General features: G+C 32.8%; 2 protein-coding genes across 2 annotated transcripts in view; one reads left to right on the top strand and one right to left on the bottom strand.

Annotated features, from left to right (window-relative positions):
• The window catches only part of LOC149901973 (zwei Ig domain protein zig-8-like), a 298,586-nt gene that overhangs the window by 130,896 nt on the left and 151,565 nt on the right, over positions 1–16,125 (top strand). The gene's annotated exons all lie outside the window — the stretch shown is intronic.
• LOC149901976 (synaptic vesicle glycoprotein 2B-like) overlaps positions 1–16,125 on the bottom strand; it is a 44,379-nt gene that overhangs the window by 16,838 nt on the left and 11,416 nt on the right. Inside the window, exons 2-5 of the mRNA XM_090110920.1 lie at positions 11,632–11,859; positions 10,264–10,426; positions 7,856–8,037; positions 4,879–5,063 (exon numbers count right to left, since the gene is read on the bottom strand). Coding sequence (XP_089967046.1) covers positions 4,879–5,063; positions 7,856–8,037; positions 10,264–10,426; positions 11,632–11,859 — 758 coding nt within the window. The remainder of the gene's footprint in view (positions 1–4,878; positions 5,064–7,855; positions 8,038–10,263; positions 10,427–11,631; positions 11,860–16,125) is intronic.

The following is a 16,125-nucleotide window of genomic DNA, read 5'->3' as shown; positions in this document are numbered from 1 at the left end:
GTTTTTATACATTAATCTCGAAGCTATTATTACACAAACAAACAAATATGCAAACTTAACAATCTAAAAATGTATCGTGAATGTGTGCCTTTATTTTATTTAACAACAACACTAAATACTAATACTTTTGACAGATTGACAGATACAACGTTATGTCAGTTGACACTTGACAGCAAATTGAAAAGATTATGTGACATGTAAACAATAATATTTATCTACCGTGTATAAAATTAATTTTATTCTAATAAAGTAAGTTATTGAACTAGGTATTATAAATTGTAGATATATATAAAGACGCATACATATATTAAGAGGCACACATTCAAAGGACGTAAGAGTATAAAACAACTAAAGACAATATAAGATAAGACGGATAAAAGACTAGCTAACTAGCTACAATCATTAAAGTTATGTGAGATAAAATAAAGAAAAAGAGACAAGAAGCAACAGTTATGAAGTGAAGCTTATTTTACTTTAGCTAGTCTTCTGTTGCGCCCTGCGGCTTTAACATCCTTTGAAGAATCAGTTTTAGGCCCACTGGTACAAGTCTTATTTTCAGTGTCACTCGCAATTGCCTTCAGGTCTGCTATTGTTTCAACACGGTGGCGTGAACCATCCGAGCTAATTACAAAAATGCGACCATCTCTAGTCCAGCATTTTGTGACACCAAATCGTTCACGGGCGGACATGAAGAGGTCATGCCGGTGTTTAGTAAGGAACTCAGACATTGTCACTCCGGTACCCTTCAACTTCGCTTTAGCTGACCAGACATCTTGCTTCAATGGCAGACTGTGAAACTTCAAGAGGATGGGCCTTGGCTTGCCGTCCTTTAAGGATCCCAACCTGTGGCAGTAGCTTATGCAGTCCGTGGACAAATTAGGAATTTTCAAATGCTTGGACATGAATTCAAGAGAAACACTGATGGGGCTTTTATCTTTGTCTTCAGCTACACCATGAAGCAACAGTATCTTCCTACGATTTCTCATTTCTAAGTTGTCATACAATTGACTCAAGGAATCAACCTGTGTTTGTAGGCATTGAAGTGATGTTACAACAAAGGAACGAAATGCAAGAAAATCAGAAGCCAAACGTGACGGTGGACTAGCAAGAGTGGATGTTGTTGTGGTCTTTTGGAGTTCTTGTTGGAACTCAAGCATTCTCTTGTTGAAAAGTTCAGACATTTGTGCTAAGGACTGTTGTATTGCCTCCATAGTGAATGATGATAACTATGGAACTTGTGTAGTGAAAATAGAACCAAAATTGAGGATTAATATTATGGTGCTTTTTATGGAGAATTTAAAAGTATATCCGGTGAGTATTTTTAGGGGCTTTATTATAGCATAATATAATATTTATTCAATAAAACGTGGAAAAAAGTGTAGAGCGTGAAAAAATGTCGTGCTTACTTTTTGACAGCTACCCCCAAAAAAAAAAACAACTTATATAGCGCTGTCCTTTTTCCACACTGGAAAAATACTGATTAAACACGACACGATGATCTTGGTACGAGTTGATATCTGAAGCGAAAAACTGTAACTTCCACGCTTGTATAACTTCATTATAATATTACCTATATTAATGAGATTTTATGGCTCTGATTCGTAAATTAAATGCCGATCGTTTTGAGGAAATTAATTTGGTTAATTAATATAATTAATGGTGGTAAGGACATTTAAATTTAATTTTGGTTTAAGGTATGATGTCTCTGATACATGAATTCGTTATTTTAATTATGAAATATAAAAAGGAGGAATATAAAGGGGAATATGATTAATGACATACATTAAGGAAATCAAATGTGGGGTAATTGTAGTATTCTGAACATAATAATATCTCCTGTCAACGTTTGTTTTATAACTATAATCGATGAATAAAAGATGGCATGCCTCAATATTGGCTCCAAAAATAAAATTAAGGCTTTGATATGATAATAATTATATGGAAAGATTATAAATACTATATGTACATACAGATATGATTCCGTAGGACATAAATATATCATCTCATACTTTATAAATACTGTTTAATACTTATTAATAGATAAATTATATCTAAAAAGGTTAGGTTAGACATAATAATTAATATAATAGAGAAAGAGTATTAAAAACATAATTCTGTGAATTACGGTTGCAATAAATCTTATTTTTGTTTGTTTATTTGTTGTTTACTATTTTGTAATATTGGTTACCCCAATACATTCATAAAGACCATTTCACATCATTCAAGACTTGCATACATTAAAATCGAAAATATGTAACCAAAACCGTCTATTACACAGTCAATCGTAAATAAAAAGGGCTTAATAATTTACGTAGCGTGTCTCCTCGTGGCACTAAATCGTGATTGCCGATGTCTGTGAATTATGAAATGGGATTATGGAAAAGATTTATACAATCTATAGAACATGCGGTATTTATCGTTGATTTTAGTGAAGGTCATTGGTATTTTGAATATTATGTCTATCTATAATATTTGTAGAATACAAAGGAAAACGTAGTACAAAGTATTACGAATGAATTCAAGGCTACTATTGTAAGAGATAATTTTGATGGATGGGTTTATGCTTTTTCACGCAGAAACGGCTAATCAAATCTGGATGAAATTAGGGAAAGAGATAAGCAATAAAGCTAACTAGCTAAGTTAATTGTATTTCTTTATATTCTATTTATTGATATTAATTAAACAAATATTAATAAATTGAATAGGCCTATGTCTTGCAGTGGACGTCCTGAAATGCTGGAATGATGATGATGATGATGAAACAAATATTTATTTTTTGTTTCAGGTACGTTCACGGAGAACAGAAGATTAACTGCTGCAATTTTTAAGGATCTCAACAGGATTAAAACCTGCACCAATTTAATAAATATTATTTTAATAAAGTGACCATAAGAAAGCTGCATGTTTATAGAATAGCACAGACTACATAATATGTTATATACGCGATCAATAAGCACAGCTGGTACTAGCACATAGCATATTCATTATGCAGGGTAGTATAGGCAGTATAGGTATAATAAATACAAAATAAATACATACAAAAACAGTCGCTTTAAAACAACCGTTTAACTTAACCACGTTCACTCTACAAACAAGAAATAGGCTCATTAACAAAAAATAAACAAATCGCTCACAGATAACAGTGTTCGGTAGACACAACAAATCCGGCTATTATCCTACCAAATTGGAAGTCGTTAATTCTGTTACGTGTCGGTGTGACAGGCGGACATTTTTTCTTGATTACACTATACCACGCCAAAGTGAAATTCTTTGGAATAGCTAATGAAATTGAATCGGACGCGGTTAAATTATCAATTTTCTTGGATTGAGGGTTGATTTGTAATCTTTTTAGCTATGGAACGAATGAAAAAGTTCTTAACGAAGTTTAAGTAAGTTTAGAAATTAGCGTATTTTTAAATCGGTTGGAATTTGAAATACGTAATTTATACGGAGCAAAAACGCATATTAAGTGTAGCAGTTATGTTCTCTACATTAAGAAGAAAATCAATTTTCATACTAAAAAATAATATTGTAAGAACAATAATTATTCAAAGCACATGTTGATAAGCAAACATTTTGACAAAACTTATTTTTCTATTTTTACAGCATAAACCATACATATAATTATTATAAAGAATCTTTATAGTATCGTGATAAAACCAACTATCACACCGATTATTCGCTCCAACTACCAAAACTTTCTACCTTTCAAATAGCCAATTAATATCATGAACCACAAAAACAGCTAACGTTTCAGTGATGAAAAAGTTATAAATTATAGTCGTAGTAAACTTCATATCGCTTAAGTTAGCCAAATGGGATATAAAAACACGATTTAGTTGGTCCTAGGGTTCCCAAATTAAATATAAAAATTCTGTAAGTATAAGTATTAAGTATATTTTGATGAAAAAACTTGACATTATTGTATACCTTCTAGAAAAATATCCTTTTACAAAATGGATGTGAATGAATGAAATTAATTTTTTTCTTGCGTCTGAGTGATCCTATTTTTCTATCAGAGCATGAAATAAAATTATAAATAGTTACAATAAATGGTAAATAACAAAGCCAGTCGTATCTATACATTGATATCTATAAAAAGTTATTTCATTTATTTAATCGATTGGTTACAAAAAATACTTTTTTTACCTGGGTACTTATTAAATTTTTGTAACTACATATTCGGTTTTCAAGACAAAATAATCACCATTTCTATATTTTTAATTAATTCAATGCTATTGCTCAACCTATTTTTAGGTAGGTAGGTAGGTATTTATGAGGTTTACGACATCCTTCTATTCCGTATAAAATAAATATTTTATCCAATTATCCGGAAATTTCCAAATTTCTGGCAACCCTTGCCGGACCAGCAATTACGTAATCGCCAAGGTGATTCTGGATGATGGCCAACAATTTTTTGGTTTGAGGAAACCGCGAGATAGTGCACTTTGTTACACCTAAAGCGGCAATTTCCTTCAAAATAAAGGAAGAATTCGCTTTTTATTAATATGGTAAATGTGTGTCTGATGATTGAACTTTTTTTATTAATTTTCTTTTCGTCCTACTTTATCAGTGTGTGTTTTTGGTCTAATATATTTCTTGTAATGTATTTTTGAAAAGTATACTTCTTGGAAATAATCGGAAATGACAGCATAAACAAAGTCTTTATCGTTATTATGACAATAACTAAGGAAAAACGTAGCTGTCTATCACAGAATAAATTACATAATCGCGTCAATAGTTTCCTAAATTGCTTCCAAACAACACAGCTTGATCTCTACACTATTTAGTTACACATGTTAGACTCAACAAACAAATCACACCCCTAGAAACAGGGAGCATTAGTAAATAATTCCGAAAACAATTAGGCCAACTTACCTTAAATGTATCGGCTGGTTTCCTCGTGTTTTCCTTGTAAACCTTAATAAGAACTTCCCTGGCTTTATCGTACTGATGTTGAGTGATGTAATACATTGGGCTCTCTGGTAGTAAAGCGTAGGAGATGCAAGCCATACACGACCATAACGAAAGTATTAAGAAGTAGTAGTTCCATGTATGGAGGACTGAAAAGATGATAAATATATCAAATTTTTTTGTAGGTACTAAAATATATAACATTTTTTGTAATATTTTAAATGCGTGTGTGTTTCAAGTCGACATTTTTGAGGCGTATAGGCTCATTTTCATGGGTTTCCACTTAAATGTCATACATTCTGACCAAGAGCAATTGGTAGATGTCACTTGACGTCAAAAATTTTTGGTTCTAGCACATCAACTCCGTAGTTTGCCTTCATAGAATGCAACTGTGGTTTACTTTTTACACCAGTAAACTACACGTGCACATCAATTGAAATTTTATTAAATTTAATTGCACGCCTCATAAGCGAAGCGTTTTGCACGCCTCATAAGCGAAGCGTTGAGGTGGGTACTACTGTCACTTCGCGCAAAACATCTGATTTTTCAAACTTAAAATGTCTTTATGTATCATACATTGCACTTGTAAGATAATACATACACACACATATTAAGAAAAAACACTATTTTTAACGTTCATGATATTTTTGATGTCATTTTTGTTATTTAAACTAGTTAAAAAACAGTTTAAAAAAGTTCTGTCTTGGACGTCCGTGTGTCTGTATGTGCGGATCCTTTTTCTTGTTAACACGATAGCGACCGAAATACTTTACTAATCGAGTCTTTTTTTTTTCTCTTACGCTTGAGTATGCTCAGGAATAGAACCCTTTCATTTTTCAGGGTCTGATTCGATGTGGTTTAATTGTTATTAAATAAACAAAAATAATAATTAATAAATATTTATTAAAAAAAAATTATGAGGCGTGCACTTTTGGATTTTCCAAATTATTTTTTTATTTCTACTATATAATATCTTTTTTAGCTTTGAAATCATATTTTTTTGGTCAGAGATAAATTAACATTACCGACCTTTACTACAAGCCACCACAGCTTGTTTATAATATTATTAACACGAGAATAGAACAAAACGTTACGTTTAAATTCTAACAACATTTTTGGGTGTTGCACTTATAATTTTAATAAAACACACCATCTTTATTTTTCAAACCATATTTCGTAATCATATTCATGGAACCAACAGCAAATATCTAAGTATGTTACGCTACTCGTTTAGAATACTTACCACGTTGGAAATATGAGTACAATTATTCTTCACATGTTTGTGACAGCCATATTTGGTAACTACGCCCTAGGCACCACTGACTGTCTAGATGTCATGTAATTTACAGACAGAATGAAACATGAGTCGCATCATGTCTTAACGATGATGGCGGATTTTAGTAACAAGTTGGTAACAAGAAGATGGTACATAAGAAATGTATTACGAAAAACCAAATCTAAATAATCTATACTCATATTATATTTTGGTACGACGAAATAGCTTTTAAACATGAAGAAATCTCTTGAAATTTATCGTCAAAACAATAACACGAATATTATGTTTAGTCTATTACAACCTTCTTCAAATATAATTTTGCTAATTTTTAAACAAATTATATTTAATTGAGAGCTTAATAAATTGAGAAGAAGTAGCAATATCTGATCGAATTATATGGTAAATTTTGTTTACAAAATATAACAGTGATTTATTCTTAACATTATTCAACCAGACGCTTTAAATAATGTAAAATGTAAATCGAGCTCGGTTGCAAACATCTGATGGTCTTGGCAGTGACTTATAAAATTGTCAAGTTATAATACTTCCTTGATACAAGAACTCAGATCTTCAGAACTGTCTTTCTACCAGTATATTTGAAAGGGGAATTTGAATGTTTGTTCTATTATCGATAATGCAGTTCATGTTTCTTCGTTAATATATTAATTAAAGATAAATTAAAAAAATTTAACGTTTATTGCAGAGCAAGCAAAAGGTTAGCTTCTTGATATTAAGTGGTCAGAACCGCCCATAACCCTTTTGCAGTATTAAACATATTTTCCGCTAACCAAAAATACATGTGATTGGCTACAGATAAAAAATGTCCACCAAAGAACTGTAAGCAAAGTCCGATGGAAAAATATAAAGGGAAAACGCCGACACGAGAATGGATTGAACAGTTTTTTTACAAAAGCAACGAAATCGAAGTGATTGTAACACTGCGCTTATTGGATAAGTTTTGGCAGAAAAAAGAAACCGCATCTGGTGTGTATTGTAGAATTTGGGGTATCATGGAATTTTGTTTCTTGTGTGGATGGATATTGTAATATAAACTTCCCCACCATAGGTTATTTTCAACATCAGGGAAGTTCCAAGCCTGTTCTAACCACTCACTCATCCTGTATAATTAATAAATTGTTTAAATTGTTAAAACTTATATAAAACTAGCTTTGCTCCGCGGTTTTACGCACAGTGCTCCGCTCCTGTTGGTGTTAGCGAGATGATATATACATATAGCCTATACCTTCCTTGATGAATAGGAGTCCCAAAATTAGCGCGTTCGAACAAACAAACAAACTCTTCAGCTTTATAATATTAGTATAGATTGAAACCTTATCTTTGAATAGGTGACGATTATATCAATGCTTTTGAAATTATAGTCCCGTCTATTTTTCTTATTTCTATCGATATTTTTATGGTTTAGCAGCCTGTGGCTTTACTCGCGTGGTGAAAGGGAACTCCCATGGGAATGAGATATTTCATGGTTTAACCTCGATAGCCTCCTGACTATGTATTTAAATAGTAACATTAAATTCATCTGTTGTAAAATGAAAGAAGCCAACAAAAAAGCAGAGGAACACGCTTGTACATTAATCAAATTAATAATTATTTTCAATCAACACAGCTTTAAATACAAACTTACCAATCTTAATCTTATCAACTTACCAATAAATCCATTGAAAAGCGAGACGTTCCAGTTTTGCATCAAGATGCCCCACGACTGGAGCCCAACTAGGATCTGACCGATCGGAAAGAACGAATTAGCGACCATCATCAGCCTATCTCTTACACCATCGTGGCAGAACTCAGATGTCAAGGCCAGAACTGGGCTGTAGGCTGTTGCGAAACTGTAAAGATAGTTTAAATTAAAAAAGCTCTCCCAATAATGATATTATTAATGATGTAGATAGGTTTCGAACATAACATTCGATCTTTCGAAAACGGCACACGAGTTCTTAAAGACGAACGGCAAGTTGTGAACGGCAGAGGCTACTTCAGCCGTCGCTACATGTCGACAGCAGTCGTCAACGCGTCGGCGGCAGCAGTTAATACGTCGACGGCTGCCGTCGCAACTTGCCGGTCGTCTATTAATATTCGCTCACACGATTGACGTCAATGGATGATGACAAGATTGAACTATCGTGAGCAAAAAGAGACGGCTGAAATAAATAGTGGCTAATTATCTATTTGTTTTTCTTTCAAATACGATGTTTATCTACCAAACAATTTTCTTAATTTCAATATGATTTAATAGATTGTTATAAAATAATTGTTAATGAGTTATTTAAATATAATAATGTTTGTTGCTTAAATATTATGCAAAATACATTTTGGCAATTAATAATAACGAAAACCTGGTAACAGTTAAACAATGCAAATGGTTTAAAATGTAACCACCGATTAAAATATTATGCACTTGTTCATGAGGTTTAACATTAACGGAAAATTAATTATGCAAAAACATTCCGGATGTCAAAATACCAGTAAATCTGTAAAGCGTATGTTGAATTATTTTTCAGTGTAAAATTTATAACCATTGGATACGCTTTAAAATTTGGTTTTCATAGTGGTTAATGAAGCTGATTATCGTACCAGAAATATGTAAATAATGTGTTAAATTAAATGTTTTTCTAGTGTTATAATTAATGATAATAAGGTATTATAACTGATACCTATTCTGTAAAAATATGGAGGATTTTTTTATAAAAATTAAATTGTAGGTAGCTGTAGCGATTAATTTCCTAGAAAGACGTTTTTTTTAAGGTTTCAATAAATTATATGAAATGTTGATAAATATATTTTATTTGAAAAAATATTGTCTATAGTTCTACACTTCAGTGTTCGATTTTTGGTTATGATCTTCAAGATTTTATTAATTTGTTCGTGTAATATAATATTTTACGCTGTAGATTCAATTTAAGGAAATTTAAATAAAAACATTGTTGAAATTATTATATTATTTTTATGAAATTAAATAATGTTTGTTTGAATACCACTTAAATCGCGTTTAACACTTATGTTTTCTGAGGCATGAGAAATATACATTTACATACATCTATGAAAACACGAATACCGTTATATCTATACAAATATTATAAAGAGGAAAGGTTTGATTTTTTGTTTGTTTGTTTGTATGAATTGAATAGGCTCCGAAACTACTTGGCAGATTTGAAAAATTCTTTCACTGTTGGAAAGCTACATCATTTCTGAGTGACATAGGCTAGGTTTTATCCCGGAAATCCCACGGGAACGGGAACTATGCGGGTTTTTTTTTGAAAACGCGGGCGAAGCCGCAGGCGGAATGCTAGTTTATGAATAAATATCAAATGTATTTAATGTTTATGTTCTTACGTACGTACGTACTACTTAAATAGATAGCATTTCATTTTAAATAACCATTTGAAATATTATGCGATGTTAAAATGAATATTATGAATTGCAAAACGAATGAAGAGCTTAAATAAATGCTGAATGTTTTTTTAAATACGAATTAAATTCATCACTTATAGTATTAAGTGCAAATATGCCATCATATTTGCATATAATATTATTATATATATAATGGTTTCGGTGTTTCGCATTATAAATGTAGATTTAAATAAAAGTATACATTTAAGCAGAAAAGCTCATATTTGAGCTTATTGTAAATTTTAAAACGGAAATACGACGTATTGGTAGATTTATGAATTGTTACTTGTGGTATAAAATCATGCTTTACTCTTTTTATGGATATAGTAAATTCAATTTATATTTTTCTCTTTTCTTTTGCCACCTATACTATAAACTCATTTGGAATTATATATTTTTACAAAAAAAAAATATAGTTATTATTTCTAAATTCACTACTTAAACTAAATTATTAAAAATAATTGCATCTAAAAAATATTTTTAAAACAAAATAAACCTATGCTCGCATAATATTGAAAATAACTTGATAGAGTGACCCCAATAATATTATTATTGAACTATAAATCTGTGATAAACCTTAAGAGAAGATCCCAAATCAACAGGATCCCGAAACAAGAAAGGTACTTAAAAAAATCTTTTTTTAATAATAATAATATAGTACTTACAATGCTCCCTCAAGTAACTTCGCAACGATCAAAATATTGTATGTTTGACTGAGGCCCGAAACAATCGTGAAGATGAATGTGCCACCGTAGCCGATGATTAGAAATATTTTTCTGCCCAAGTTATCTGTTAGGAAGCCAGCTACGACGCAGGAGGTTAGCATACCTGAAACATAAAATACCTATTAACACACCATACATAGATAACTTAGACAAAGTGTATACAGTAGGTATGTTATTATAGTTATCTATACTAATATTATAAAGAGGAAAAGTTTGTAAGTATGTATGTAAGTATGTATGTATGTATGGTTTTCACGCAAAAACTACTGGACCGATTTCAAAAATTCTTTCACCATTAGAAAGCTGCATCTTTACTGAGCAACATAGGCTATATTGCATTTTCAAAAAAATTAGAGATCCTTACCAAAAATGCAATAATGTAACCCAAGGTGTAAAAAAATCCTCAATAAAACTTCTGTCATCGCGTGCGCTGCGGAATCTATTGAAGATAGAACAAAAAAATGTTCTACAGTATTATAGAATGGATCAATATCTACAAGAAAGTCCGCGATACCATATGTCCATCTTCAGTAGTTATGTTACTACAACAACTTTTTTACGTTTTCAAAGTAAATAGAAGTGCCGACAGTAATCAAACCATGTTATCCATACACATATATTAATCCTTATCCCATTAAATGATGTTTTATTATAGACTGTTTCAATACCAGCAAAATACTTTTTAAATGAAAAGAATTGGATATTCCATTCAAAAGATATATAACGAATTTAAAAGTGTCAATCTACAGAAAATAGTAGGTATACTGTTTGAGCAGGCCGTAGTGCGGGGGTCACGGAGGAATTCTACCAATTCTACCTGCGTCTTGACGGAACACAGTGGGGTTTTGGTCGGTAGGAATCCGACATAACCCACGGCCCCTCCCCTGGAGGCCGTGGGTATCTATGAAAGATTTCCCCACTAAAACAAAAAAAAAGGCCGTAGTGCGGGACGGGGTAAAGGTGATTTTCATGTGATTAAAAATTAAACCTATAGTCCGACCTATAGTAGACTTTTCACTGTAAAGATATCGCTATCTATGCGGGTGAAACCGCAGGGCATTGCTAGTAGTATATATTAGTTAAAATAATGAATAGTGTTGTACCTCAATATCAAGGACTTTAATTAATTATTTAGGCGATACCTAATCTGTGGCAAAAATCCATATTATAAGTTAATCCTTCTGTACAAAAAGGCTACTGTGAAATTTGTATAAAGAAGAAAAAGCCTAACATGAAAAATCGTTATACTGATTAAATTCTATTGCTTTTACATGAAATACTACGCAGACAAAAACCCCAATAACTCACCCGTAAAAGGCATAGCATTCAAAATGCCCTTCTGCAGAAGATTCATGTTTAAATCGCATTCTGCTTCCGACAGCACATACGGTGTGCTGTTGCCCAAGACGATTCCAGAAACTAGACCGAAGAATGCAGCCAAGATCAGTCGTAAGTGGAAGAGACCAAACCCACACTCTTTGAGAGCAAGGTTCACTTCCTGCGCCGCTGACCTATTCTTCTCACTGGCATTCCGACCTGTAACATCATAATCATCATCATCGTCATCATCATCATCAGCCCATATTTGTTCCCACTGCTGGGATACGGGCCTCTCTTAAGGGTTCAGGCCATAATCCACCACGTAGGCCATGTGCGGGTTGGCGGATGACCCATGCCGTCGAACTTTTGATTTTTCGACATGTTGGTTTCCTCACGATGCTTTCCTTCACCGTTCGAGCAACAATGGCAAAACACAAACTTTATATTTTACTGACTATACTATATTGCTAGACATTCTCAAGGGCACTGGTGAAGGCAAGGATGTATAAAATTACACAGCTGAAGTAGAAACCCGGCCATTTCGTAAAATCCATTAATGCTTATCCCACTTCAAAATTATGTTTGACGATAAACTTTTCCCGTTAAATGGTCATGACCTAGTGGACGATTTGTGCCATTAATGAAATTACGGAAACGGTTACTGTATCCTAACGTTAAATTTAATCTGTCTTTAGTTTCTGAAAATACAATGTAGTTTAAATATAAAATCATATTACAGAATGAAATGCATGTAGGCACACCCCGGACACTCCATACAAAATTATCGTTTTGACAGTCACACTGTAGAGAGTGCAAATGTGTGTGTTAACGCTTTAGGGTTCGCACATTAATTGTGACTAGCGTAAAGAAATTCGCGTTTTTCTGATTAAATACATCCGTAAACAGCACAATATCTAACCATTTTCTACGAAAAACGATATTCACAAATCCAAAATAATAAAATTACTCAATTCAAATTCAAGTCAATTTGATTAATGTTGTCAATCTTCGTTGCGTATTGTCCTTACGGAAAAATGCGGGCCATTTGTAGCGTGATCGTGCGGGGTGAGGTAAGTGTTTAATTTTGGCGGGAGGCGGAGAGTGTCTTTTCTGTAGCGTTTAGCTACTATTATGTATTCTGTGATGTAGGTATGTATGAACTATTCAGCACATGGGAAGAAGCCTGGTAAGAATATACCTAAGAATTCAATACGTAAAACTACTAAATTCAGTTTACACCACTGCAGCCCTAAAACTGGAACTTATTGGCAAAACACACGAAAAAGCAATAACCCAGTTGGTTCCATACAACTAACTTACAATAAATCTTGGAAACTAGGTTATCATACTCTCGATGCTATGCCACTTTCTAAGAGCACTCAGAAAGTATTCATGCTATCTTTTGTGATGTCCGGATCGATCATCTATTGTGATAGTAGGCCCTATCCGTTAATTTGTGGAACGGTTCGATCAATTAAGTAAACAGACAGAGGTATGTATGTCAAAAACTTCCGTGTTTGTGCTGGAGTGTGTCGAGATTGTTCGATTAGTTGATTTTATCGAGTGAGATGGTACTCAGACTTTACATTGTTTGTATAGAGAATGGTTTGTGAGAACGCTGATACATTATTCAGACCAATCGAGCCATAGAATTAATTAGCAGCATCGTATTAGCATGATTCTCCATTAAATGTGCCTTCTAAGTACCCATCATAAGCATATATTAGTTGTGGTAGTTGAAATTTAGATAGGAATGCGTGTGCTACTAAGTGACAGAAGAATGATCGCTTTGGAGAATATACATGCTCTTTATATCTGTATCATTTATCATTATTTTCTTATATCGTCTAAGTAGATATTAAATCTCATACTCGTTTATTAATAATATATTCATAATATCTTTTTCAACCGTCAAAAGACATTTTATATCGAAACTTGTTACGAATCGTAAGAGCTCAAAGACACTATTTACGATCGTTATGATCAAAACATATTTGTTTATTTACATGCTATTTACAAAATGGCTTATTATTACAATTACAAATATAGTTATTTCAAATTCTCCCAAAACGCCAAGCATAACAATGTCTTCAATATACAGCCAAATGAGAAAGATGCCATTTTGCCGGCATCCCTATAAAAATGATATGTACAATATAATCCAGCAGGGTTCACGACCGGACGGCATTAAATTTGCATATACGGACATGTTTGCAGCAGAGGCGGCTCGTGACAAAATTTTATGGGTGTTCACTTGAAATAAAACACTGAAAATACATGGTGTAAAGCAGTACATTTATCAAAAAAATTACTTATAAAGGAAATACCTACATACGTCTTTCTTTTTGGTGTGCAAAAATATCTATAACTTAAAGCGACAAGACATTCGTAAATATCTGTTGTTGCTTTCATCACAACCACACAACCACGGTTTTTTTTACATATTGTTCAGATTTAAACACACGCGTATATGTTTTCGTTTTTGTCGTACATTTTTGCGTAAGATCAAGTTCAGGCCGTGGCGGTCCCTTAGCTTTACATTCAAGCCGAATTTGTAACGTTTTATCACACTTTTTAATGAACGCCACATTATAATTATTGTTCATTTTAACACTCACAAGTAATACTGATTAGTACAGGCTATTTCAACACGTATTTTATAATTTTAATTAGAAAATTGCATGAATCGCGCGCGTGCATTGAAGTTGACTCGAGAGTCGAGTGTTTGTTTATATTATAGACGTAGCAACTGGCAACGTCGCAATCGCTGTCCTGCCGGGCGGTAAAAACGAACCGGCAACGTTTGCGGGTGCGGCGCACCGAATTTTGCTACTTTTCCATAGAAAATCTTTTGTTTCACGCGCAGGGCTCTGGCAAAACCCTCTCTTTCACTCCTATTGGATTTCGTATTAGGAAATGTACTAAATCTTTTTTCATTGGAGCGCAATCGTGAGCGCACCGCTTCGCGCGTTACATAATACAGTAGGTATTATACAGGTGTATGGGATGATGGAATGATGGATATATTCATTGGTATTAACAGTAGTTTTAAAGATTACGATTGATTTTAAATAGTAATAATTAATGTTAATAATTAAATTAAGGAGTATGATTTTATTATAATTATTTATGGGAGTTCACTGCACCAGCGCTCCTTAGGGCGAGCCGCCTCTGGTTTGCAGACGTCTTGACTCGAGTGTCCTTGAGATGCACCACGGCCATCCAATTTATTTTGACCCCTCGTATTTTATTTTAATTTACGTTGACCTCTTATATTTTTAAGTATTTGCTGTTTAATTTGAGGGTCAATTTGAGGGTTTTTAGTGAAATTGATGGTAAATTTTTGAAGGTAATTTTGAAAAATTTTCTTTAATTTTGAATTGAATGTTAATGATTGGGGTTAACAATTTTCATAATGTTTTAATTAAATAATGGAACTGAGCGTCAGTTTGTTTGCAAATAGCAACCGCACTGCGTATAACGGTATAAATCACATCTCATCTAAACAAATACAAATGCTACGTATATTTAAACAAATATGGTAAATTGTAGCAGAATCTATTTTAATAATCATGTTTCCATAATTACGTGTTTAATTTAAATATTTATATAGACACTGAAATATTCTTTATCAGCAGTTATCGAAACATATTTTTATCATGATTATGTGAGCTTTGTTTGTCTTTTTATACGTCGAATTGTAATGAAAATATTTACAAAATATTATATAAATAGATTGAATAAATAAATACAATTAACGTATAATATTTGGACGGTAGATGGCAATAATTTATTTTCCTCTCAAGGTTAAGTACTATATATTTTTAACCCTATCATACAAATAAACCGCCTCCTTGGTGCAGTGGTTGACGCGTGAGCCTAACACCGAGGGGTTCGATTCCCGGTGGAGACGAACAAAAAAAAAATGTCTCGGTCTGGCAGGACACAGAATCACCTACTTGTCCCTAAAGAAAATCGATCAGTGAAACAGATGTATAATGCATCTGCCCCTTACCCCACTAGGGGACATGGGACTTCACTTATACAAATAAATATCATAATAATATAGTGACTCGTAATATCAATATTATGAACACACAAGTACGATTTATTCATAAACTATATACTCGTTTTAAAACACGCAATTATTCATTGAAATGAAAACAGTTATTTTTCAATGAATATGCAGTCTTTAGAATTTCTTCTCCCCCACATCTTATAGGAGGAATTATTATAATCATCCATAAAGAAATAAGAACCATTAATCTGCGTTGTATAAGAATAAAATATTATTTCTTAAAGTGAACTGTTTAAAACTATCATTATGAAGAATGATTTTTCGAAAGAAATCGTAATTTTTTTTTTGAAGTCGGTTAAAAAAGAGTGTGTGTGCCGAGCACACGTGACAGAAGTGAAACTTCTTTGGCATATTAGATACCAAAATCGTCGCCTTACTTCATGACGTATTGGTACTGCTATGAC

This window comes from Colias eurytheme, chromosome 16 (assembly GCF_061535395.1).
Source record: "Colias eurytheme isolate Ceu_HAF_F1 chromosome 16, ilColEury1 Martin Lab GWU primary, whole genome shotgun sequence".
In the NCBI taxonomy this organism is placed as follows: domain Eukaryota; kingdom Metazoa; phylum Arthropoda; class Insecta; order Lepidoptera; family Pieridae; genus Colias; species Colias eurytheme.
The sequence above is the reverse complement of the archived record's forward strand: the minus strand, read 5'-3'. Positions and strand labels throughout refer to the sequence as shown.